The sequence below is a fragment of the Brienomyrus brachyistius genome, chromosome 10, assembly GCF_023856365.1.
Source record: "Brienomyrus brachyistius isolate T26 chromosome 10, BBRACH_0.4, whole genome shotgun sequence".
NCBI classification, from domain to species: domain Eukaryota; kingdom Metazoa; phylum Chordata; class Actinopteri; order Osteoglossiformes; family Mormyridae; genus Brienomyrus; species Brienomyrus brachyistius.
In genome coordinates, this window is record NC_064542.1 from 19,045,209 (window position 1) to 19,068,447 (window position 23,239).

A 23,239-nucleotide genomic window follows, 5' to 3' on the forward strand; every position below is an offset into this window, starting at 1 on the left:
TTTACCGCACAGCTCTGCTTCCAATATCGGGAAAGTGGCGTGCCAATTAACACACGCCCCTGACCCGTAAGACGCCTGTGGGAGGACCGATTTAAAAGTGCACAATCGGGAGCTGTTTAAATATATGTATTTGATTCCCCCTAATTCCCACCATTTTGCCCAGCTTATCCACACGGCACGCTGAGTGGTGATTACTGGCGCTGGCATTAAGTCCCAGCTGGGTTTCCTCATCTATCAATGCTATAGGGCATTTCTCTTAGCAGGGTCTGAAATTACATTAAATGCCTCAGTGATGCTTTGCTTTGATCGCAGGGGCTGTTGTTTTAAGAACCGTTACCCTGATTGCCTCTTCGCGGTAATGAAATGGCTCATTTAACAACTGTATTTATGAAAATCTAAATTGAATAATTTGCAAAACTGAAGTAACACACTCCATTCTTGTATTATGAATCTGGACAACGGATAAGATATTCGTCATTTGTGTGTTGTAACTCCCAAAACAGTGTTGAATTTTTTCACATGCTGAACATGAAAGACCATGGTGTCCAGGGGAAGTACTCCCATAGGTAAAGTGCTGGACTGAAGTGAAGAGAGGGACCCGCTGGCTTTCAACGATAGCACGGATGGAAAGTCCAAAAATATGGGGGTGTTCTTAGGACCTCACTGGACTGGGAACAGAAGAAGGTGTAGTTATTGGACAAATGTAAGGTGGCAACAAGTTAAGAAGTTGAGGAAATGGGTCACAAATGACATTCTCGCCTATTTAGATTAGGAGAAACATCAAGATGAATGAACTCCTGAAGTTTGAAGGATACAGAAATCGGTTAAGCTTGCTTTAACACCTTGTTTAAGTTCATGGTAATGTTTTTAGAACATGGTGATGTTTCATTTACTGCAAAAAATGCAAATTTATATGTGCGATTCATATTTTTGGATGTTTTGTCCCATTTAAATTGTATTTTTCAGAGTAAAATTAATGCAATATATTAATATTCATACATTAAAAGATAAAGATCATTATATGCATTCCATGATGATGATGATGGTGGTGATGATGAAGAGACAGGTGTTGGTAGCTTCCTCCACAGGAAAACATACACTGGACATACACTGGATCTCAAATGAAAGATTATAATATGTTTATGTGTTAAAGATAATTTAATGACACAGATACATATCAATACACTGGGCAGGCTGCATAGTTTTCTGCAAATTATTCCTTAAATGAAAAAACATTTTAATGATGACATATAGTTCACTATGAATTGTTAATATGTAAAACAGTAAACAACTATTCATTTATATAAATTTATTCATGCCAGTGCTATTTTAAAATATACAAATTTTTGGAATGAATTAAAGAATTTCGAACTTTATCCATGAGTCATCCTCGAATTTCCTGGATGTCTCAAGTTTGCAGAACTGCCCTCCTCAGAAAGGCCCACATTGATGACAAGGGTTGTTTCAAAACCCAGAAACGTTACTGGGGGCCAACCCTTAGCGGCTGCGGGTGACGTCCTCCGGGGTTAAACTAGAGGGTATTCTCCTGAGCCCTTATGATTATTGGGAAAACTGGTCTTGTGACACAAGTTCCTGATTGCTGATCTTTCAAAAACGGCTGAAAAAGTGCAACACCCCTCCCAGTATGTCAGCGACTTTCTCAGACGTTCTACAAATACAGTTTCCGTCATGGCTTGCAATTATGTCACTTTTATCCAGTGAGGTATTCTGCTGGTGGCCTGGAAGGGCAAGCCAGATATGTAAATATCCAGGGAGAATGTGTGTTACGGAGGGGTGCGACGGTGATGGATCACTCTGTTCCGCTCTGCAGAAGGACAGCAGGGGAAGCCCCAGCCGAGGTTGGTTTTCACCTCTTAGTGGGACAGCATCACTGCCTACAGCCATGTGCCAAGACAGGGCTGTTAATTAAGACTTCCATGCTGTGTTTGTGCGAAAGCGAACTGAGGAGATGTGCGTCCTTGATTTGGGGTTATTGAAATTCACGAAACGCAAGCATCCCCAAGGTGGGATTTAGAGGGTGTGGGAGGATTCCAGTATTTCATCGAGGCTGGACGTGCGGAGGTAGCATAACAAGGGGGGTGACCTCTGGCTCAGCCAGTTAGGATGGTGCGCTGTGAGCGGAAGGTCGCCGGTTAAAAGCCTGTGGTCGACGAGGTGATCTCACCTTTTGGTCCTTTGACCATGATTGCTCCAAGGACTGACTGACCCTGCATTTTCAATGTCAGTCTTTTTGGATAAATAAATGAAATGTAAAGTAAAAATGCAAACTGTGAAAACCACAATAAATCCATTCGGTCATCTAGTTGCATTCACCTAATGCCAATATAAAAATTAGACCTACAGATTTTTGGGGAGGAAAATCAGGCCTTGTATAATCTCGTAGAAAAATTCATATGAATAAAATTCTCCAAGTAGCACAGCTCCGGTTTTTAACCTTTTATGAAAAGTCCAATGAGAAAAGGTCCATGAGGTATTCTCTGCCTGCTTTGAAACTGAAAGCAGTACAATTACTTTTTAATTGAATGAAATTCCAGAGGAAGGAGTGGGATGAAGTTGCATAAATTTAAGTTTTTGTACATTTTGCTGCATAAACATTATAAGAAAATTTACTTTATTACTGGCAATAATGTAGGCATGTGTTGCAAACGGTGCTTTTGATCCCCGGAGAAAATATGGGTGGCGAAAGATTAGCGCTAAAGGATGTAAAGCCCAGCATCTGAGTTACATAAGAAGGTGATGCTTTGCTTCCAAACCCCTCCTGGCTAGGCCTTCTCTGAAGATCAGAAGTACAGCCATGAACGCTGGACATTATCTTGCTCATTGAATGAGGCTTCCCCTTAGACTATTTTAATCCTTAGGACTCCAAAGAATCAAATATTTATAGAAATGGGCTGTGCTGTGATCTTCATGAAACAATCAAGGGGGAATCCAGTCGTAAACAGTAGGTAGATACAGACAGAGCTTGCCAAAACTGCGAGAGCAGAAGACCCCCCCCCCCCCCCGCGACCCCCACACATGGGTCAAAAGTATCATAACAATATTATAACCCTGAGGCACAGGAGGACATGGTAACTGAGTATATGACGTGGGAGAAGGCAAGTGGGAGGAGTCCCGGCTCCGTCCCTTGTTTTGCCGCTGTGATTGTCCCTGGGGGTGTGATCTCCGCAAATACGGCATGGCCATGCGGCCTTGTGAGCGACATAGGTGGATGCGGCGATTACACTCCAGGGACGCCCGCAGCCCTCAAACAATAACTTCCGGCCCCCTGCTCCCCATTCTCTGGAGTGTCTTCCTGTCTCGTGTCGCGCCAGTGGGCCCTCAGAAGGCAGACCTGCTGGCTGGCGTCCCACCTGGACACCCGGACGGCGGGCCTGAACCCCTGGCTGATCCTCCCCCCTCTGCAGGACCCTCTTACACCCCCTATCTGCATCAGCGTCCGGCGGCCTGCTTATCGGGTGGGGGGATGGTGATGGTCCTCAATGACCCAGACTTCTGCATACCCTTTTCCCTGCCCCCCCCCCCCCCCAGCACTCTGGGTCGCTCTCCCAACACCGACCTCCTGACCATGGAGCCTTTGTGACTACAGCGGTCCGCAGACACATGTCCTCTCGCACGTACCTTGCCTCGCTCTCCCCTCTCTCGGTTTGGCACTGGCCTAATCAAACAGGCCTGGAGAGGATAAACAAGCCCAAAGCCAAACTGAAAAAGGCAGCGCGGAGATGGGGGGGGGGGGGGTACTTGTGGAATTGTTGAGGGTGGGATTCCAGGTGCACAAGGTGACTGGAGACTATGATGCTTATGCAAAATACATCCAGATGTATGTGCAAGGAAGGAGGCTGTGAAATAGAAGGACCACAGTTCTGTTCCCAGTAGAGATATTGTTCTTAAAGCCTTAAGGCAGACTTTAATATTGCTTATATTAATGTCCTTTCTTTTAGCACATAGATAAGAGTCCTTTGTGGTACTGGGATTGCATGTAAAAAAATATCATGTTGAATTTCAGGACACAATAACATAGGCTCTGGGTTCTACAGGCAAAGTTGCTGTACGATATGTCACATGGTTTGGAATACATGCTGTCCTAGTCAGCTAATAGACATTGCTGATGTGTGAAGCTCTTTCTTCCTAGGAAAAAGGTAGATAGACAGCTGTAAAAATCACTAATATAAGACTGTCATCTCTGTAAGTTGTTTTGGATAAAAGCATATCTTAAGCAACTAAATAATAATGTGCTTGTAATACATATGAAATGAAAGGTTCTATTTTCTAATCCTATTATACTGGGAGCTGGGCCATGACTGAAAAATATCGACATTTTGACAGGGTAGGCTGAAATATAACTCGGAAACCTTAATGGCAAAAATTACACTTAATTACCACAACTTTAGCTATACAGCTCTGGCTGTATATGATATTTGTGAATGAAACAATGACACGTGTAATTGAAATTTTAGGTCTAAAATTCACACATTTTGAAAACGAAAATAGCCTGACCTGGTATTCCTATTGCTCTTCCTGAAAAAGTGCAATATTTTTTATCAGCATTTGGTTCATTGTAACTTAGTTGCCTGATTACCCTATTCCACCTTTCCCCCTTCAGCTCCACCTGTTGCACTGTAGCATTTAAAGTTTGAGGAATTTTTATTATGCATGCTCTTTATAAAACAAGATCTCTGGCGACATAAATGTTAAAGTCATGTATATCTGAAACCCAAATCACACTTACGAACTCACATGCACAGCGTTCAATGGTGCGCTCTGTATCTCCCGGATAAGCCCTGTCTGTGTCACGCCGGTGTCCGATCGCCGGACAGGGTAACAGATATCCGACTCATACCCCAGAAACTCCTCAGAGGCACCACATGACGTAACGGTGTTGCCGGTGGGGGGTGGGGGCATGTTTCCAGAGGAAACTATCCCAAGAATGCTTTCCAGACACATAAGGCGAACTCTTGCCCTTGAGCTGAACCCCGGCGGTTCCCCTGAAAGCCCCCTCGAACTTTCCTAAGCCCCCTCGCTCGTCCACGTAGACTCCGCGTCTTCACGATTATCCTCAGCGAGCTTCTGCGGTCCGCCAAATCAAATGCATTTCATTTCACGCTATATTCGTGAGAGATGGGGAATTACTAGAGAAATTGTGCATATTTTCAAAATAAATTAAATAAATGATAAACTCGATAGCTGGGCTGCCAGTAAGTTTCAATACATTTTATCTGCACAATTATAATAATCTTATTGTTTAAAGAAATTTAAGAAATGTACCGTAACTTTGATATCGAAACAAATTACAGTAATCGCACTGAGAAAACTGAGAATACATGATGATACACGCAGACTGAGCACTGAAACTAATTGGAGCGCAAATGTAAATGAACAAAGGTTATACCACAAAATGAACGGGTACCCTGTCTGCCTCTGATGTTACTGTATATCTAAGTTTCTACAGCAACTAAAACCCCCTTAATGTATATGTATAGTTATACGTTCATATATGTAGCAACGATTGTGCTACACTGTATCGTCTAGAGCTATATTAATTATGACCATCGTTTCGAAGAACATTTTCCATTTATTCGGAGGCCGAGTTGATCCGTATTACTTACATCATTTTGATATTAAGCCGGGTTGTTAACTCACAACGTAGGTCTCCAAAGTTTTCATTAAAACTATCCTTCTGCCAGTGGTCAATTAATTTCATTTTCTTATTCTGCGTTTAGTCTATTTTAGGTGCGCTGAATTCAATTTTCAATGTAACTAAATTCACTTTAGGGATGCACAAATGTATACGGTCTCGCATTGTTATGCATCATTTTCTTTGTATGGTTAATTTTAATAGTGTCGTATAAGTTTCTTTGAAACTTTGTATGCAATGCACTATAAAACGAGAGACTATCCAAGGGTCGTCAAATTTACTAGGAGGAAACAATTTCGTGCATATGTAGGCCTAATCAGTCATTTTAATATATTCATATTTCGTTGCTATTTTCACAGGTGAGACACGACTTGTTGCATATAATTAACACTACGTAGGCCTATCGGACTAAAATAAGGCATGTTCAGCAAAAAGAAAAAAGAGTGGGAAGTCGACGTTTTCTTTATTTCTTGAAAGGAAAAAAATACACGAACAAGCAGCTAGTGTGGAGGTAGTTGAAACACAGCTTTTGCAGCTTCAACAAATGTCTTCATAGCTTACACAAACCAATAGACTCGACATTTGTGCAGGATGGAGACAATTATCAGATATTATCGAGTTCTTTTTAAGTTGTATTGTTTGTTGCTTACCCATCCGGCTTTATGCAGTGTAGGCCTACTGTTAAAAGCAAAAGCTTAGTTTGGTCGGATAGAACTGATTCAATAAGATCTAACCCCGGCCGTCACCAGGAGTATCGACGTCCTGCTGCGCCAAGAGGGAAATCTCTCTGGTGAACGTGCAGGATGTTGCGTTAAAGCCCAGCGGGTCCCCCGAGTACATCATCAGAGCATTTAGGAAAGACCCCCCTTTCCGCCCTGCGCGACTGGGGGGCCACACACACAGCGCAGGCACCGCCGCTACATACACACACCCCGCTGACCAACAACCTGACATCTCACTTCTGCAAAAGACAAAGGTGTCCTAACGATTTGTCACTCTTGCAAAGTGCAGTACAGACCAAAGAGGCTAGTCTCATATTTAACTGAAATAGATAAATTTATTTATAATCTCTTTAGTTTTAAATGGGCCTATAAGATCCTAAGGAGAAAGTATACGTCTGAATCGTCACTTAGATACGACCAAAGAGAATATTCTGTAAATTCTTCTGTTTATTTTTTGCTTAAATTCTGAGTTTTGATTAATTTTGTTTAGATACTTCGTGAACAGCAATGGAAAAAATAACGCTTACTCAAAATAGAGGAAGTGCTTCAAACAATCATCACCAGACAATGCGATTTTATTGTTGTTGTCATCGATAAAAAAAAATCAAACGAATGGCTTTCAGAAACACCTACCGGATAAGTGCAAACTCTGCGAGAAATCCTTTAAAGAGCTTCAGCTTCAATTAATGGCCGATAGACTGACCAATGGGCGGTAAGACGTGGGACCCGTGAGAGACTATGTGGATTCCGACATGGAGATACCCCGTGAGTATAAGATGCTTGAATGCTTCCCAGTACTGCTTATTCTTTTGATTTCTATCAAGGACGGCTGTCTTGCATTCCGCTGCAAGACGCAGCGGATGCAGCTTGAATGCCTGCCGTTTTTCAACTCAATCCGCGCCCCGTGGAGTGGAGGTAATACGGGGCTTTTCGAGGGCTTTGCCAAAAGCTGTGATGTAAAGCGAGAAAGGCAGTTTTGCGGTGGGCTGGACTGGTCCCTGCGCCCTTAGCGCTCCGCGATCACTTAAGCCGCTGTGAAGTTTTCCGGCTGCGTGGGAACAGCACGGACACCAGTCACAGTCTCTGCTCCTTCACTTCATTTGCTGTTCATATATGAATAATGCATTTCCTAAAGCTTTTGTGTTCTTAACAAACGTTTCCCATGCGTCTCCTATAGTATGTAAATTTATGTATCCTATACAGATAACGAGCCTTTCTTTTCACCCAGATTATCATGTCTAATAACACGCGCAATTAATTATGCTAATTCTACCTTTTCGTGGTATTTCATTTAAAAGTACCAGCGGTTTTGAAGGCAGGAGCCAAGTTAAACAGGTCTACACTATGTTCTCATGCACATAGAGGTTTATCATTTTTACGCGAAATACTATGTGCCATTCAGCGATCCTTGGTTCGTGAACTTCACCGGGTATGACCTTAATTTTTAGCGCCATTGATGAATGTGTGCGTAAAACTACGATACGGTCACTGTGTACATGCAGTTTTGGGAACCTTACAGCGCCCTGTCAGCGGACCAGGGCTCTATGACAGTGCTCTATTTCCCGGCCGGTTATACAGGCTTTCGCTTAAACATGGGTTATGCTCAATGAAACCAGGCTTCAATCAATACCAAACAATTTCACCCTAATATTAACGTTTATTGCCAAATAATATACTTCCCCATCAAACACGCAGAGAGATATAGCAAGTATATTAGTTACACGGTAGTTTGCGAAAAATGAATCGTGCGAATATATATTTGAAGCTGTGTGTTTCCACTGGCGTAGACTCTGGAAAAAATGGTACCAATTTGACCCTTTGTTTGTCACTGAGGCTGCACTCAGGGGTCTGATAGTTGTACCCTTAGCTGTAGGTACCTGCACCTTTTAATATACAGAAATGGACTCTGAGGAGCATTTTTGTACCATTGGGGGTACATTATTGTCATTTCTACATTGGGCATGTGGTTGTTTGAGAAAATTAATGTGAACATCCATTATCACATATCAGTGTCAGTAAGTGTGTGACACGTATATGTGAATTACTGCGATAAATGCATGAGAATGTGCAGTCACAAGACATGTTGATTTTAGATGTCATGTTTATAATTTAGCTAATCTTGTTTTATATATATATATATGTATATATATATTTTATATCATCTTTCTAAGAAAGAATAAAATTGCTCATTTCGTAAGCAATTTTACTTCTTACATATTTATTTTCGATAATTTCATTGTGACCAGTTATGATTGGCTGTTCACAACACACCTCCACATTTCAATATTCTTAGTAGCCAATGGCAAATCTGCACCTTGATCTTAGAGTAGGAGCAGAAGAGTGAGCCCCAACTGGAGGCCAAAAGCAGTGTCTGACATTGACCAATGGCATCCCAATCACCTTCAACCAGTTAAGACACTGCTTATGCTATACATTCAGAAAAAGGTTCAAAATTGTGCCTTTTCTCATCACTGGGGCTGTACCCTTGTAATTGTACCTTTTAAGGTACAAAAATGGACTCTGAGGAACATCCCGAAGGTACAAGCAGCATTAATGTACCATCAATGGTACAGAAATGTCCCTCCATTTCTGTACCTTAAAAGGTTCAGTGACTTACAGCTAAGGATACAATTGGCAGACCCTTTAGGGTACAGGCCCAGTGACAAGCAAAGGTACACATTGTTACCCTTTTTTATGAGAGTGTAGGACCAGCCCTCCCCATCACTGGTAAAGCTACACATGAGCTGTGAGCTTAACTTCTCATAAATAGCTGGTTTAATAACCAGTTACTTATCCACTCTGAAGTGTAAGGTTACTGAATCACCGAATTACTGCCAATTTTTTTTTTTAAACAAGTTGATTTAAAGTCTCTCAGACTTTCACCTTCATTGAAATCCCATGAAGTTCAAGGGTGCCCCAGAAATGATGGTGAACCCAAAGATGCCCCAAAGAAGGGAGAAACCTCTGGAATCCCAGGAACTGTAGAGGTCGTTGTTAGTAGCATAAGTCTAGCCTCATGTTCAGGATGCAAACACGTCAGAACAAGTCTGGCTACTGAACTGTAGCTGTCAGCAATTAACAGCGGTTCCCAATTCAGAAAACCAAACCAATAAGTATTTTAACACAATCCCCATTCCCACCCCACCCCTCTCCAAACCAGCTTAATGGTAGATAGAACATCATTTCCCTCTAAATGTAATTTCTGCTGACCTCAGCAGGCCAAAGCTGTCGATATCTGGCCAGTCTGGTCCAGCCTCCATGGCGTAGAGCCCATCATGGACGACAGGCACTGATACCGTGACTTTGCAAATCAGAACCGGGTCACCTGATTCATTACTGATGCTGAAGCATGGAATGACTAAGCCTTGTTAAAGACCCTGACTCATCAAAAAGTAAAGTAACTGTGTGAGAAGCCCTGCAGCTCGGGGATTCCCACAGCGCTTAGTGGGGAAAGAGTGCTGTCACAAGTACCATTCAGCTTCTGCTTGCGTTGTATTGTCCCTACTGCATATTTATGAGATCTCCTGCCTTTGAGGCTTCTTTCCACGACACGATGGGGCCGGTACATAATTGTTGGGGGTTTTATTTGTAGCACCACCTACTTCTATACTCCTCTTGGCCTCCGCCTCTGTCACACGTTTGCCATCAGAATCTCCATGTGTCTGCTTCTGCGCCGTGTATCTTTAAGCCCAGCACATCGACGGGGAAGACTTCAACCATTTAGGAGGCCTGAGGTCAGGGGTCAGGACCGGAGCCGAACATGACGCCGAAGGACCCGTGAACTGGAGGTCACACTTCCATATACACTCATGTCTTATTTCCGTCCCACAGAGTGGTGGCACATGCAGCGTGTGCGTTCTTCGTGACGCACGCCGTTATTTTTGGAAGCCGTCACGTCCGGACTGCATGGCAGCTGACCTGACTGTGCAGAGTCCCGTCCAGCATTCTGGGAGCTTGCAGAGAGGCACAGACACAGATTCGCGTTTTGCTTACATGTATCATGTGGGAAGCTGGGGACTTTTTGGGTTTTATTGACCCTTGCTGGGTGTGGAATTGCCTGCAAAGTTCTGAGGTTGCAAATCTGCTCTATTCTTGGAACTGAGACGTGTGAGTGGGACTACACTGTGGACGGTGGGCTCATTCCACAAAAGATGAGGTTGCTTTACCTGGTCACCTGATCAACATCCTGTCCTAAACAGCCTTGTGCAATAGATGTCTGTCACACCTTGGCATTGTTGCTACAGATCTACAGTCATGACTAATGAATGAGGCTTCTAGGGTCAAATTCGGGAATGTTGCCCAACATCAGGATTCTTCTGTACAACACTTTGCAACCAACTTAGCAATCAGTTCAAGTTTAAAACTTCACACTCTTTCATAAGTTAAGCTTGGTTGTATCCCTGTGGAAAGTGGCCTTAAAGGGCGCCGTCTACATGACCCATAGCGGAGGATCTCAGGATTCTGCCGTTGGCTGCCTCCTGTGCAGCCCTACAAATGGGTGATAACGCAAGTGCATCACCTAAATTTTGGTCCTCATCTTGCTGCTTCCTTATCTCTTCTCACAAACTGACAAGCGGTGGAGGGGTGGAAAAGTAGGGACGTAGTCACGGGGCAGCTGATAAGATGTGATAACCCACCATGCCAGACCCATGTTTTAAGAGGTGCTTGAGATCCAGAAGGAAGGTCAAGGGCAGATGAGAAGAGGTGTGAATAACCAATATCATTAAGGTTAACGGTTTTTTAATGTAGTGCTTTGAGTGGATCCTGAATGGCTGCTGTAGTTCAGGTTGAATTTCAATGATATATGGATCCTGTATGTCTTTTTTAACAGTCTAAAAGCTGCTCCTCCTAGTGACCTGCCCCTGTTATTGCAGCTTGCCACTTGTTATTCACACCTAAAGCACTACGCCCTGAAATGCTGTCATGTTGATTGGGCAGTGTGCCACTAATAAAAACATTAGTGCGAGAGCTGTCCTGCGGGCTTCCAGTGTTTTCTCTGACTAAGCTCTTAATTGTTGTCATTATTTCAATAGTAATTTATCTTACCTATACATGTGCAGAGATTACAGAAATTGTATACTTGTCATCCGCTCGTCCGATCCTCCGATGTGCCACGCCCCCTCATTTACCCCGTGCGGAATCCCCGTGTTTACCAGCTGTTTCTTGTTGCCGTCATTAGTTCGGTATATTAAGTCTGGGTTAGGTTTCCCCTGGATCCTGCGATTTGTTCATGCTTCCCCGGTCTGTGCCTGCACGTTGCATGACAACATTGGACTCCATTTAGTATTAAATAACTGTACTTAATTTGGTATACTGAATTTGCTACTAGTTATTTAGTGTCATTTAACTATGGAAAACTGAATTCTGTACTGTTTTTCACCATAGTAATGTGTCTTTTCCGTCCACTGGTGTAGGACTCGTCGCTGTGCTGTTGATGGTTCTGGAGTGGATCCATTCGGGTCTGCCCTCTCCGCTGAGACCCATCTGTGACCTGCGAGTGCTGGACCGTTTCATCAACGAAGCTCGGGACATGGAGGTCACCATGGTGAGAGAACATTGTCACCGCTGCGTTGGAGCTCGCACTGGATCGATGTAGCACTTTTGTTGGACTCTGATATACTGGTAGAGCTTTGGTCTGCAGGTTTTATGATGTAGCTCTTCAGAGAGTAAATTCTGGGATATTTTTGGAGTTGCATTGTAATATTCAAAAACAATTGATGCATTTGCCTATTGTCTATGCATCCACTGTAGCCAAAGTAAGTGTATATCCCACCAAATGTCCACAAACCCCACATGTCAATGAGTGTCCTGTTTTGATATACAAATTCTGCATGTCTCCTCCCCAGCGGAGCTGCAGTGTCGGGTGCAGCCTAGTGGAGCCTCTGTCAGTACCCCTGACCAGTGTCGACTTTGCCGTCTGGGAGAAAGAAAACGTGAGTGAGGAGGAGACGCCCAGCATCAGCTGTTCGATCGCGCTAGAAATGGCTGCGCTCTCCGATTGAGCCGCCATTGTTATTTGCACTTTGGTTGCTTGGCAACAGCCTTCAGCTGCAGTGGCAGGGCAGGCTTGCGGCTGGTGCACTTCGCCAGTTTGTACAGCTGGAAGTTTGGCATTAGAAACATCTGTGTGCCTACCCCACTCTACCTGCTGTCCTCTGGCGACACTAGTGACAGCACACATGGGTTAAAGCTGGGAAAGTTCAAGTTGTATGGAAGTAAATGGGTCCCATTTCCCTTTGCAGGCCCAGAAGCAAGCTCAGGAGGTGCAGGCGGGCCTGTGGCTGCTTTCTGAGGCCATCAGCGTGGTCCGGGCCTCAGTCACCAGTGCGATGCTGCAGAGCTTGCTGGACAACAGCCATAGCAACCTACACAGCATCCGGCAGGTGATACGCAGCCTCAACTTTCAGGTGAGTTAGGTGGAGGGGGGAACAAACAGGAGGTGGACAGCAGACACAGGGAACGAACACCGTTCATGGGGGGTGACTCAATGTGGATGAGGTGTAAAAGATCCTTTGGGGTTGGTACCCAATAGCAGTCAGTAAAATATGGTGGCAGAGTGGAAGCAGAGTGAAAGCAGAGTGGGGAGAGCCAGCCGGCACATTTCTGCAGAAGCCCATCAAGTCTCAGCCTCTCGTCTGATTCTTCTCAACCAGCTCCAGAGCTGTCCTTCCACTTATCCGATGTCTGACACGCATCGGAATGTTCCGGAACCCTTACCTTTTCGTTCCTTCAGCTGCTGGAGTTCCTGAGAACTTTTGTTAAAGACAAAAATGCTTACATTGCTGTTTAGGGCTGACCAGGTTTCTCACAGACCAGTTTCTGTTTGTAGTGGACTCAGCAGGTAGTTGGCATGCCACTAGGATAGAATAGTGATGCCTTATCAATCCCCACAGGGATTAATTCTCCTTTTGCCTACCCCATTTTACTCTCCAATGAGACATACATACAGGTGAGAGCAGGTTTAGGAGTCACAGCACAGGCTCGGCCAGCATGCAGTGCCATTGGAGCCGGGGGTGAAGGGTACATTTTTAAGGGCTTCACACTGCTCCCTGTTCATGGGGGTTCCCTCTGTGTGCTCCACGTTCCTACCATGTTCACGCAGTCTAGATGAACTGCCATCTCTATTGGCTAAGGTCTGTGTTTGTATATGTGAATGTGTCTGCCCTGTGATTGGCTGGCATCCTGTCCAGGGTGTCCCCTACCTTGTGCCCTGTGATTGGCTGGCATCCTGTTCAGGGTGACCCCTACCTTGTGCCCTGTGATTGGCTGGCATCCTATCCAGGGTGTCCCCTACGTGGTGCCCTGTGATTGGCTGGCATCCTGTCCAGGGTGTCCCCTACCTTGTGCCCTGTGATTGGCTGGCATCCTGTCCAGGGTTTCCCCTACCTTGTGCCCTGTGATTGGCTGGCATCCTGTCCAGGGTGTCCCCTACCTTGTGCCCTGTGATTGACTGGCATCCTGTCCAGGGTGTCCCCTACCTTGTGCCCTGTGATTGGCTGGCATCCTGTCCAGGGTTTCCCCTACCTTGTGCCCTGTGATTGACTGGCATCCTGTCCAGGGTGTCCCCTACCTTGTGCCCTGTGATTGGCTGGCACAGGCTCCTTTGTGACCCTGTACTGATGAAGCTGAAGTATTGTTCTTATTAATCGTAGTGAACGTAAATACTAAGACACATGAACATATCACAGACGTGACATTAAGACAGACACGGAAATACGCATTTAACCACCTAATTGGTTGGGAAGATTGTGCAGGTTGATACAAAATGGGGAGAATACTGATTTTTTTTTCTGCTGTCACCCCCCCCCCCCTTCCCTTGGTCCACCTTAGGAATACATCCCTCCAACAGGTGGCACTGCCCACGAGGAAACGTGGCGCGTGTCCTCCATGGCCGAGCTGCTCCGCGTCCACAGAAACTTCCTGAGTGGCAAAGTGCGCCTCCTGCTGAAATCAGCGGCAGCCTGTCACCGAGATGGCAGCTGATCAGCGCTCCTGGGGACGGGTGGGGCCAGCTGATTGCAGCGCTGCATTGAATAGGATGGGTCCTAGCGCAGGCCCGATGGATCTCCAGAGCAATGGACAGACAGTACAGCAGGGGGCAGCCTTCAGATGGACCAGCCCAGAATCAAAGGATGAGAAAAATCCACATAAACTGAAAACTAGGACAGCATGCTGTGCTTGTAGCACTAAACTGGATGAACTAAACTGAGGGAATGTGAACATTCGTGTGTCTGATGGTCACGTAACTCGCCATTTTATGCCAAGCACCTCAGACGTACATAAGGTCACATACATGTTACTGCGATAGTGGACGCCTTTCTGGACTAATGCCCCGCACTCACCATGCCCATGTGACAGCACAGCCAACCTATCATTGCACAGAGACTGACCACACTCAGCTACCCTCACCTCCCCTGTCGCTCATAGCAACCCTACCTACATGTCTGTTTCTGAATGTACATTATGTCACATTTATAAGACAATCATTTATATATATTCCTGCCTGTCTGGGAGCCAAGAGCGTGAATGCTGAGGGTGGTGTTCAAGCAGGGAGCATGTCTCTGGGTGTCCTTAGCAAGTTCACAGGGACAAAAGACTGGAAGCAGGGAGGCTAGAGTCGGGTTCAGTCAGGGTGATGGTGAGGCCTACGTGAGAACGCCGGAGCATGCATCTGACTCACGGAGACAAACTCCCACCGATAACACGGCTGCCTGGAAAAACAGCGAAGGACATCCGGCAGATCCATCCCTCTGACCTGGTCCATCTCACAGACGCTGGTTCATCTCCCCCAATGATGGGAACCGCTGAGTTTTCTGGACCTTAAAGAAACTTTGTTTGTCCTGTTTTGTACGATATTGTTTTGCTCTCGTTTCCTTTTTTGATGCCTCTCAATCAGGCTTTGTCACGATGCAAATATTTTGAAGGATGTTTGTATAGTTTTTTCCTGTTTTTTTCTTCTTTTATCACAGAGCTATTTGGTATTTAAATTCAAAATATTATTCTTAGATAAAAAAGATGAATGACAACCAGGAGAGGAAATTTGCCGTCGTGATTGATAACGTGCCGCGTGCAGGAAGGCCTCGTTTCTGGGTCACATCATGAGCCCAGATGCATTCTGGGTAGTACCCTTGTTTCCTACCATCCACTTTGTTGGCTACATTGATTTCTCATTGTTCTCGCCTCTCCTTCAGTGCTGATCGTGTGATTCCATCCGTTCGTACTTCACATTCAAATCCTCAGGTTTACCCAGGAGAGATGACCTCTCCTTTGCAGCACGCACGGAAGCAGGACGCGAAAAGGAAGCTTCAGTGAACAAGACCTTCCGTGGGAAGACGAGAGAAGAAGCTGTGTGGCGACCGCTCCATGATGGCTGATTGCTGGCGGGGGTTCCTGATTAGCTTTTGTCATCAGCTGAGATGATCAGCAGCTGTTTTGCTGAGAAAGATGATGCCAGAATCAGGAAAAGTCACTTAACTCCAGGATCCGGAGGGGGTATGATTCATAGGGTGCATCTCTAGCCAGGATGGTCTGTGAAACTAAAGTGTCACTGTAGCAGCCCAGCCACCCAGTCAGCGAGGGGTCCGCAGGGTATCAGCAACATACATCTGAGCAGGAAGTCCCCTCTTACGTGGGCGACATACTGACGGGCGTCAGCCACTGGGAATGAAGTCACCACTGTCGTCATACCCTGAGTGCTCCACCGATGCCATTCCGACGATGAGCCGGGGAAAATCAGCTGTTGTCTTTCTCTTACGTGCTTTTCACAAAGATAAGCAAGATGTGTTGAGACAGGCAACTTCATCTCTCCAAGCCCCCAACTAATCAAATCATGAAACTCACATGCTCGGTACTGCAAATCAAAAACACAACATGTATGAAAAACACAATGCGCTGTTCAAAATATGCCTTAGACGGTATATATGCCAAACACTTTGTTTAAATAGTTTATTAGAATCAGAATCAGAAAATTTGACTGATCCTGAAGGAAATTGCTTATTTCGATGACTGCCATAACACGCAACACAGAGACAATAATATAAAATAAAATAGTCTACATAAAATTTAATAAGAAATCTGTAAAAAAGAAAACAACGACAGTATGAACAGACTATGCTACATACAGAAATGCTTGGTATAATATCTATCTATTGACATAAGTGCTAGGTTGGAATTATTGAAAGTTATTGCACTTTAGAAAACCAGTAGTCGTAATTAAGTACTATTAAGTAATATTAAGTAATAAAAGGTAACCAAGTAATTGACCAAGTAGTGATATTGCACATGAAGACTATTGCACATAAAGTAATTTGAGTAATTAAGTTATTTAACTCCCATTTAGAGAACAACGTATTATATTGCACATAATAATGTTCCAGCCCTGGTAAGAACATCGCACGGTACTGCACATCACAGCAAAAATAATGCACAGTCTCTCACAAAATGATACATTTAACCCATAATAAATATAATATACAGCAGAAGCAGCAGGCTGTCGCACGGATTATTGTGTGGGTGTGTGACTGAGGGAGGAGCTGTGGAGTCTGACGGCGGTGGGAAGGAAGGATTTCCTCTGGTGTTCAGTGGAGCACTTTAAGCTGGTGAGTCTGTGGCTAAAGGTGCTCCTCAGCTTGTCCACCACACTGTGGAGTGGGTGATCTACATTGCACATCACAGCATAGAAGATGGCACTGGCCACTACAGACTCATAGAACATCGGCAACATGGTGCTGCACACTCTAAAAGATCGGAGTCAACGTAGGAAGTACAGCCTACTCTGACCCCTCTTGTATGTGACCAGAGAGTTCATAGAGCAGTCCGGATTATTGCTAATGTGCAAACCCAGGTATTTGTAATCCTGAACAATATCCACATCCACCCCTCTAATGGACAGGGGAGTGACAGGAGATTGTGATCTTCGCAAGTCCACCACCAATTCTTTGGTCTTTTGGATGCTGAGCTTCAGCTGATTCAGCTCACACCAATACACAAAACTGTTCACAGTCATCCTGTATTGCGAGTCGTCCCCACCCTTAACACATCCGACTATTGCTGAGTCATCTGAGAATTTCTGCAGATGGCAGCCCTCTGTGTTGTAGTGGAAGTCAGATGTGTAGAGGGTGAAGAGGAATGGTGACAGAACAGTTCCCTGCGGTGCTTCAGTGCTACACATCACCGTGTCAGACTTACATCCCTGAAGTCGGACGTACTGTGGTCTCCCCCTTCTCAGTTTGCTCATGCATTTCCATCTCCCTGACATGATAGTTTATACATCCAAACTGGATCTTCTGGAGTTTCCTCCAACAGTCCATAAAAATGCGGCTGGGTGATTAGCTGTCTATAATTGTGCTATTCTACTGCCACCAAGAACCATCCATCCATTTTCCAAACCGCTTATCCTACTGGGTTGCGGGGGGGCCCGGAGCCTATCCCGGAAGCAATGGGCACGAGGCAGGAGCCACCAAGAACCAAGCTGCAAAAAGACAATTTTCCATCGTAAATCATTTGAGCCGTACCCACGCTGACACAGTCCCGGTTACTAGCAGGGCCGAAAACGTGACTATACCAAGCTGGTTGCATCACCACCATCTGATTGGTCGAAATGCACAAAGGCAATAAAGAACCAGTGATCAGTAGTATCTCGATGTATTAATGCATTCCCGGTAAATTGGAACTTGAAAATTTCCATCCTCCTACATGAAAAAGTACTACAGAATGGCTGAACATAATTCAGAATGCAAATTTACGCAGGCTGATGCTAATTCCACTAGCATTTCATGCTAACATAACACAGTGATTCTCGCAAACATGTTAGTGGATATCAGCACATTATAAATCATGACGTACACCATGTGAACAGTAAATAAGTGTCTCTTTGCGTCACTGTCCCTCTCCAAACTCGGCTATGCCATTACAGAGCTGACCCTTCTGCAGTGGAAAACCGAAATGAGCAGGAACCGTGCTGTACTGTAACTAGTCTCTCATCGCAGTATAGCTTGGGTACAGGTTGGTTACCTGTTTGCAGTGGAAAAGCGCCAAAAACTGCCCACAGTCCTCTGATGCACTGGATTCTAATCAAGGGTGCCCCACATGGCCCTTTTCTGGCAGAGTCTGACCCTATCTCTGAACTGGATAGCTCCAATCCGCACACACACAGGGTGGCCAACTGCCATGCATTTGGTGTGACACTCACACTTTCTGACTCATGCTCTTGCTCACGCAAGAAATTTTACAGCAAATCTATATTATTCCATTATAAGCCTAAAATTAGCTGCATCAAAAGTGTTGTGGGTAATTTGCAAGCCTTACAGACTATTTACAAGGTAATAAAACTGATACATAAATGAGTGTGCAGACTTGTCTTGGATTGAAAATTTCACACCAGCCAGCTAATGAAAGTTGGAAACCCGGCATACATGCACAAACATATACAGTACATCTATGCAACAGTCTTACTACCTTGCAAATAGTCTGTAGGGTTTGCAAACTACCCAATGCTTTTGATGTATCTAATTTTAGGTTTATAATAGAATAGTACATACATTTCTGGCGCGAGCAGGACAATCTGAAAGTGAGTCACACCAGATGTGTAAGAGTTGTAAACCCTGTGGGCATGGAAGATGGATGGATATCAATCACTCTCCTAATCATATGCTCCAGATTTAGTTTGGGGTTCCTGATTCGACAACCAAACAGTTATAATATGGGCAAAATGACTACATCCCAGCTTTTGCAGATGAAGCACACTACTTTCTCAACAGCAGGTGCTACTTTCTGCCATAAGGCACAGTGCCTTACGCGTCGAACATCTGAACGCAGATTGCTATTGCTATCACGCCGACTTACAGCCATATTCCCACACGCCATGGAAGAAATACGTAACGCCAACTCCCAACGAAATGTGTACGAAAATATGGGACACATCGCATCCCGTATTGATTTATTTTCCTATATGGGAAAATCCCAGGTGGCAACCCTAATTCCAGCGTTCGTCATAACGTGGTTCGTAATTTTTAAAATCGATCTAGCCCCTACTCGATTTTAGTTGTGAGAAATGTCTGCGTTTGTGCTGTTGCAGCCCTGGGGTTCACAGCAGCCAAGGCCTGCATGCTGGTAACAGTCCGGAATTCGGCGAGACAGCAGAATAAAAGCGTTCACTCCGACAAACTCGAATGGAAGTAGGAAGAGATCCTGCGAGCTATCGTGTAATTCTGGGATTCTGGGCTATGCTGCCTTCAAGTGGACATTTAGTGTTATGACATAATACAGTTATAGCCTGACGTATATAGCGTTTTATGGATGGATATATATATGTGTGTGTGTGTGTGTGTGTGTGTGTGTGCATATTTCTTATTTGATTATTTGTTCACTTGTTACACCTTTACATAATTTCCAAAGTAATAACACTGGTTTCTAAAATAATGGGGTAGTTTACGCTCCGCCGGATAACCATTAGAATTTGGAGAGTACGGCGGTCCCAACTGGGAAATAACTTTCGAGCTATTAAGTCATGTGCTACCCGTTTCCCACAATAGAAAAGAAATCCTGCAAAAGGGGTTACAGTAAAGCCCTTTAGATAACCTGACCAGGACCTGGTGCTACCATACTGGGCCCTTTTCTTCGAACTGTGCGAGATTAATTAAAGTGTTAAGTAACTGCTTGAGATGTAACCCAGTAAACATGCCTTTAATGGCATGCATCTGAGACTTTTATAGTGACAATTATGGGTGTCAGAAGCTCAATATTCCTAAAGGGTGATTGGGAAATCATTTCCAAATACAGGACGAGCTACGAGAAGAGATTATCTGTGTGCAGAAGGACAGGAGTATGTGAGCTACACTTTGATCAGTTTTGTTTCAGGCACCAATGCACATTCGCGACGATCATATGTACATGTGTCACACATACACCCACTATAATTTTTTTTACCTATCCCTCAATGCATTATACATTTTAACAGTTATGGTGTTACAACCCCTCGCCGCCCCCCCGGCCCAAAAGAAACGAGTCACGTGGTGAGGGTAGGACGGCCATCTTTCTAAAACACAAACAACAGGAGAGACCGAGAGCACGTATAAACACGCAGCGAGCGTTGGAGAGGGGCAAGCAAAAAACTAAAAAAACAACAAAAACGACATAAAGAAAAATTACACAGAAAGAAGATTACCCGATAAAAATACCCAAAAACGAAGACGCACACCAATGCACAAGAAGTGAGGACGGGACACGGCCGAAGCGCCCGAAACACCAGCCAGCTAGCGGAGGCTCTGCGGAGGTGAGCGCCGCGCTCCGCCGGCTCTGGCTCTCCGGTCGCTCCTGCCGCTGTTTGTAACGTGGGTAATAGGGTTGTGCACGCTGAATTTCGGTGTGTTTAGTCTCCCTGGGGCGGCAGCAGAGCTTCGTTTTTTATCCGTGTATTTGGAAACGGCTGAAGGAGGCCTTAGCGAGCAGCGGGGTAGAGTAGAAGGCTTTACCGAGGATATGGGGAGGGGTGTGTGTGAATGCTCATGGACACCGCGGCTACACACAAGCACCCATATGCGCACCTTTTCGTTTACTGCACCTTCGTCGTTTTTGGGTGGGTTACAGCAAATCTGGTCTGGCTCAGCTTGGTCCATTATCGACCTGCAATCACTCGACGCGGTATTGCGGGGAGGGGGGGGAGCAGCGACGTGTCTCCATGTTTGTTTATCCGAGTGCTGGCGGTGAAGGGAGTGAAAGAGATTCTGCCCCATGTGTCTGAGTCTGCATCGTGTTTGTCTGTGTGTGTGAGGGACTGCGCCATGTATGTGTGGATGTGGATGTGTGTGTGTGTGTGTGAGTGAATCACTGCATCACTGCACTATGTGTGCGCGCGAGAGACTGCACTGTGTGTGAGTATGAGAGAGAACCATGTGCGTGAGAGACTGCCGTGTGTCTGTCTGTAACTGTACCGTGTGTGTCTGTTTGTGACTGCATTGTGTGCATGTGAGAGACTGTGTTCTCTGTGTGTGTGGCTTTTCACTGTGTGCCTATGGCACTATAAGTGTGTGTAAGTGTGTGATTTTGCCCTCTGTGTGTGTGTCTCTGGACTGTCTATGACAGTGTGTGAAAGACTGGTGTGTGTGTGTGTGTGTGTGTGTGTGTGTGTGTGTGTGTGTGTGTGTGTGTATGTGTGAGAGAGAGAGAAAGAGAGAGAGAGCATTCACTGTGCGTTTGTATGACTCTACACTGTGTGTATGAGAAAGTATGTGAAACTGCACTGAGTGTGAACCTCTGTTACCCAAACCCAGGTCTGTCTGTTTGCTGTTTGACTTTATAGTAAAGGGAAGCAACATTGTATAATGATACTTTATAAAATGTATGCACTGCAGTCAAACCTTCATTGCTCTCAAATATGCACTTCAAACGCCAGTGAAGTTCATCACCTGCTGATATGGAGAGAAGTGTCAGATGTGTGACAGTCCAGCATAAATTCCCATAGATCTGGCATTCAGGGTCTCCTTGCTGAATTGGGTTTTTGTGAGGTCTCTGTTTATGTTGTTCAGAAACATGCATCACATGAGTACACTAATAATATTGGTTATTACTTTGAATCTTTTCACTGTTTTTGGTATTTTAGTATTATGTTGTTTCAGTCCCAGAGGGATAACTCGGTGTGCAATAGTATTATGTGTTGCCTCATTATCACCAACGCGGTGCTGGTGCCGGTGCCAGACTTTTTCCCAATCCGGAACTAGTTCCATGCGTTTCCACCGCAAAAATCTGGCCCTGGACCAGAAAAAAAAGCTCCAGCACGGCACAACAGAAAAGCTGGTCTCAGAATTTGGCACTGTAGTGTCAGCGAAAGTGGGACGTGCTATCGCATCCAAACCTTCCTCATACCCGGAAAATTCAATCCATAACAAAATATAGTTTACTCTAATATCGCCAGCGCTTGCAGTGAAACGACTTGCCAGCTTACTAGTGGAATAACGTTACTTCATTTTTTTTTTAAATTATGTGAAGAATGATTGGTCAGCTGGCCAGATTTGATAATAAAGTATGTGCTGCAGGTGGAATAAATAAAATGTTGTGGTGTTCGAATGGCGCAGAGATTATGAGGTGGACTGCAAAATTCAGAAATTAAGTCAGTAGACTTATTGCGTGATCCTTAAAAAGACAGTAGTAAAACAACGCAGAATAAACTCGGCTATTATTTATTTTTTAATTATTCCATTAGTCTAACAACAAATTTTTCGATTGGTCTGATAAGTTTATTGATAAGCAATTATTTTCAAGTTAGTCATTTAGTACAATTCACCTCCCCCAACAGAGAAATCTGAAATTGTAATATTTCAATTTACTAAAACATTTCTTGAACATTAGAGCATTAACAAAAAAGGAAAATCTTAAGAGATTCAATAGGAGTTCTATGTTAGACTGAAGTTAATAATCACTGCAATAGTTTTTACTTAATTTCAGTACACCAATTTGACTTTAATGTTGAAATAGATGCTACAGTAGAGGTGCGGGAAAAGTGTCATAACAAGTATTCCCAAACTTTGGAAGACCGCATGCGAGCCTTTTTACCACACGTTTCTCCAGAGGCTCCGGAGCTCTGCCGGTGGACGCAGCCACGTTGCCTCGTAGCACAATTTCCTTTTTCCAGGGTGGTAGGAGATGTTTCATTAATATTTATGAGAGACCTGCTATATGATTGGCCAGTGCCTGCCTTACAAAATAGTGTGGCACTGCTGGCACAGGTGATATTAGACAAAACTATATCGGAATTCAGTCTATAATTGATATAGTTTTAACGGTGCCAGCAGTGAAACAACTAGCCAGCTTATTAGTTAAGCTTATTACCAGATGTGTGACTATTAATAATCCCAACTACATATCTGCG

General features: G+C 44.6%; 2 protein-coding genes across 8 annotated transcripts in view; both read left to right on the top strand.

Moving 5' to 3' along the window:
• The first annotated feature begins 6,539 nt into the window (after positions 1-6,539).
• On the top strand, positions 6,540-15,404 carry epoa (erythropoietin a). 3 transcript variants are annotated; one of them, XM_049029849.1, is made up of 5 exons: positions 6,540-7,140; positions 11,784-11,920; positions 12,222-12,308; positions 12,618-12,782; positions 14,206-15,404. In XM_049029849.1, exons 1-5 carry the CDS (start codon positions 7,128-7,130, stop codon positions 14,356-14,358), a joined length of 555 nt encoding a protein of 184 aa, XP_048885806.1. In that variant the 5' UTR covers positions 6,540-7,127; the 3' UTR covers positions 14,359-15,404. The 3 variants fall into 3 exon arrangements, with proteins under 3 accessions (XP_048885806.1, XP_048885807.1, XP_048885805.1); XM_049029850.1 differs by having other exon boundaries at positions 11,790-11,920; XM_049029848.1 differs by lacking the exon at positions 6,540-7,140 and adding an exon at positions 7,147-7,290 and having other exon boundaries at positions 11,790-11,920.
• A 4,993-nt stretch (positions 15,405-20,397) lies between these two features.
• The window catches only part of gigyf1a (GRB10 interacting GYF protein 1a), a 31,052-nt gene continuing 28,210 nt past the window's right edge, over positions 20,398-23,239 (top strand). For all 5 annotated transcript variants that reach the window (XM_049028167.1, XM_049028168.1, XM_049028169.1 and 2 more), the window contains exon 1: positions 20,398-20,647. The gene's annotated coding sequence lies outside the window, so the exon portion shown is untranslated. The remainder of the gene's footprint in view (positions 20,648-23,239) is intronic.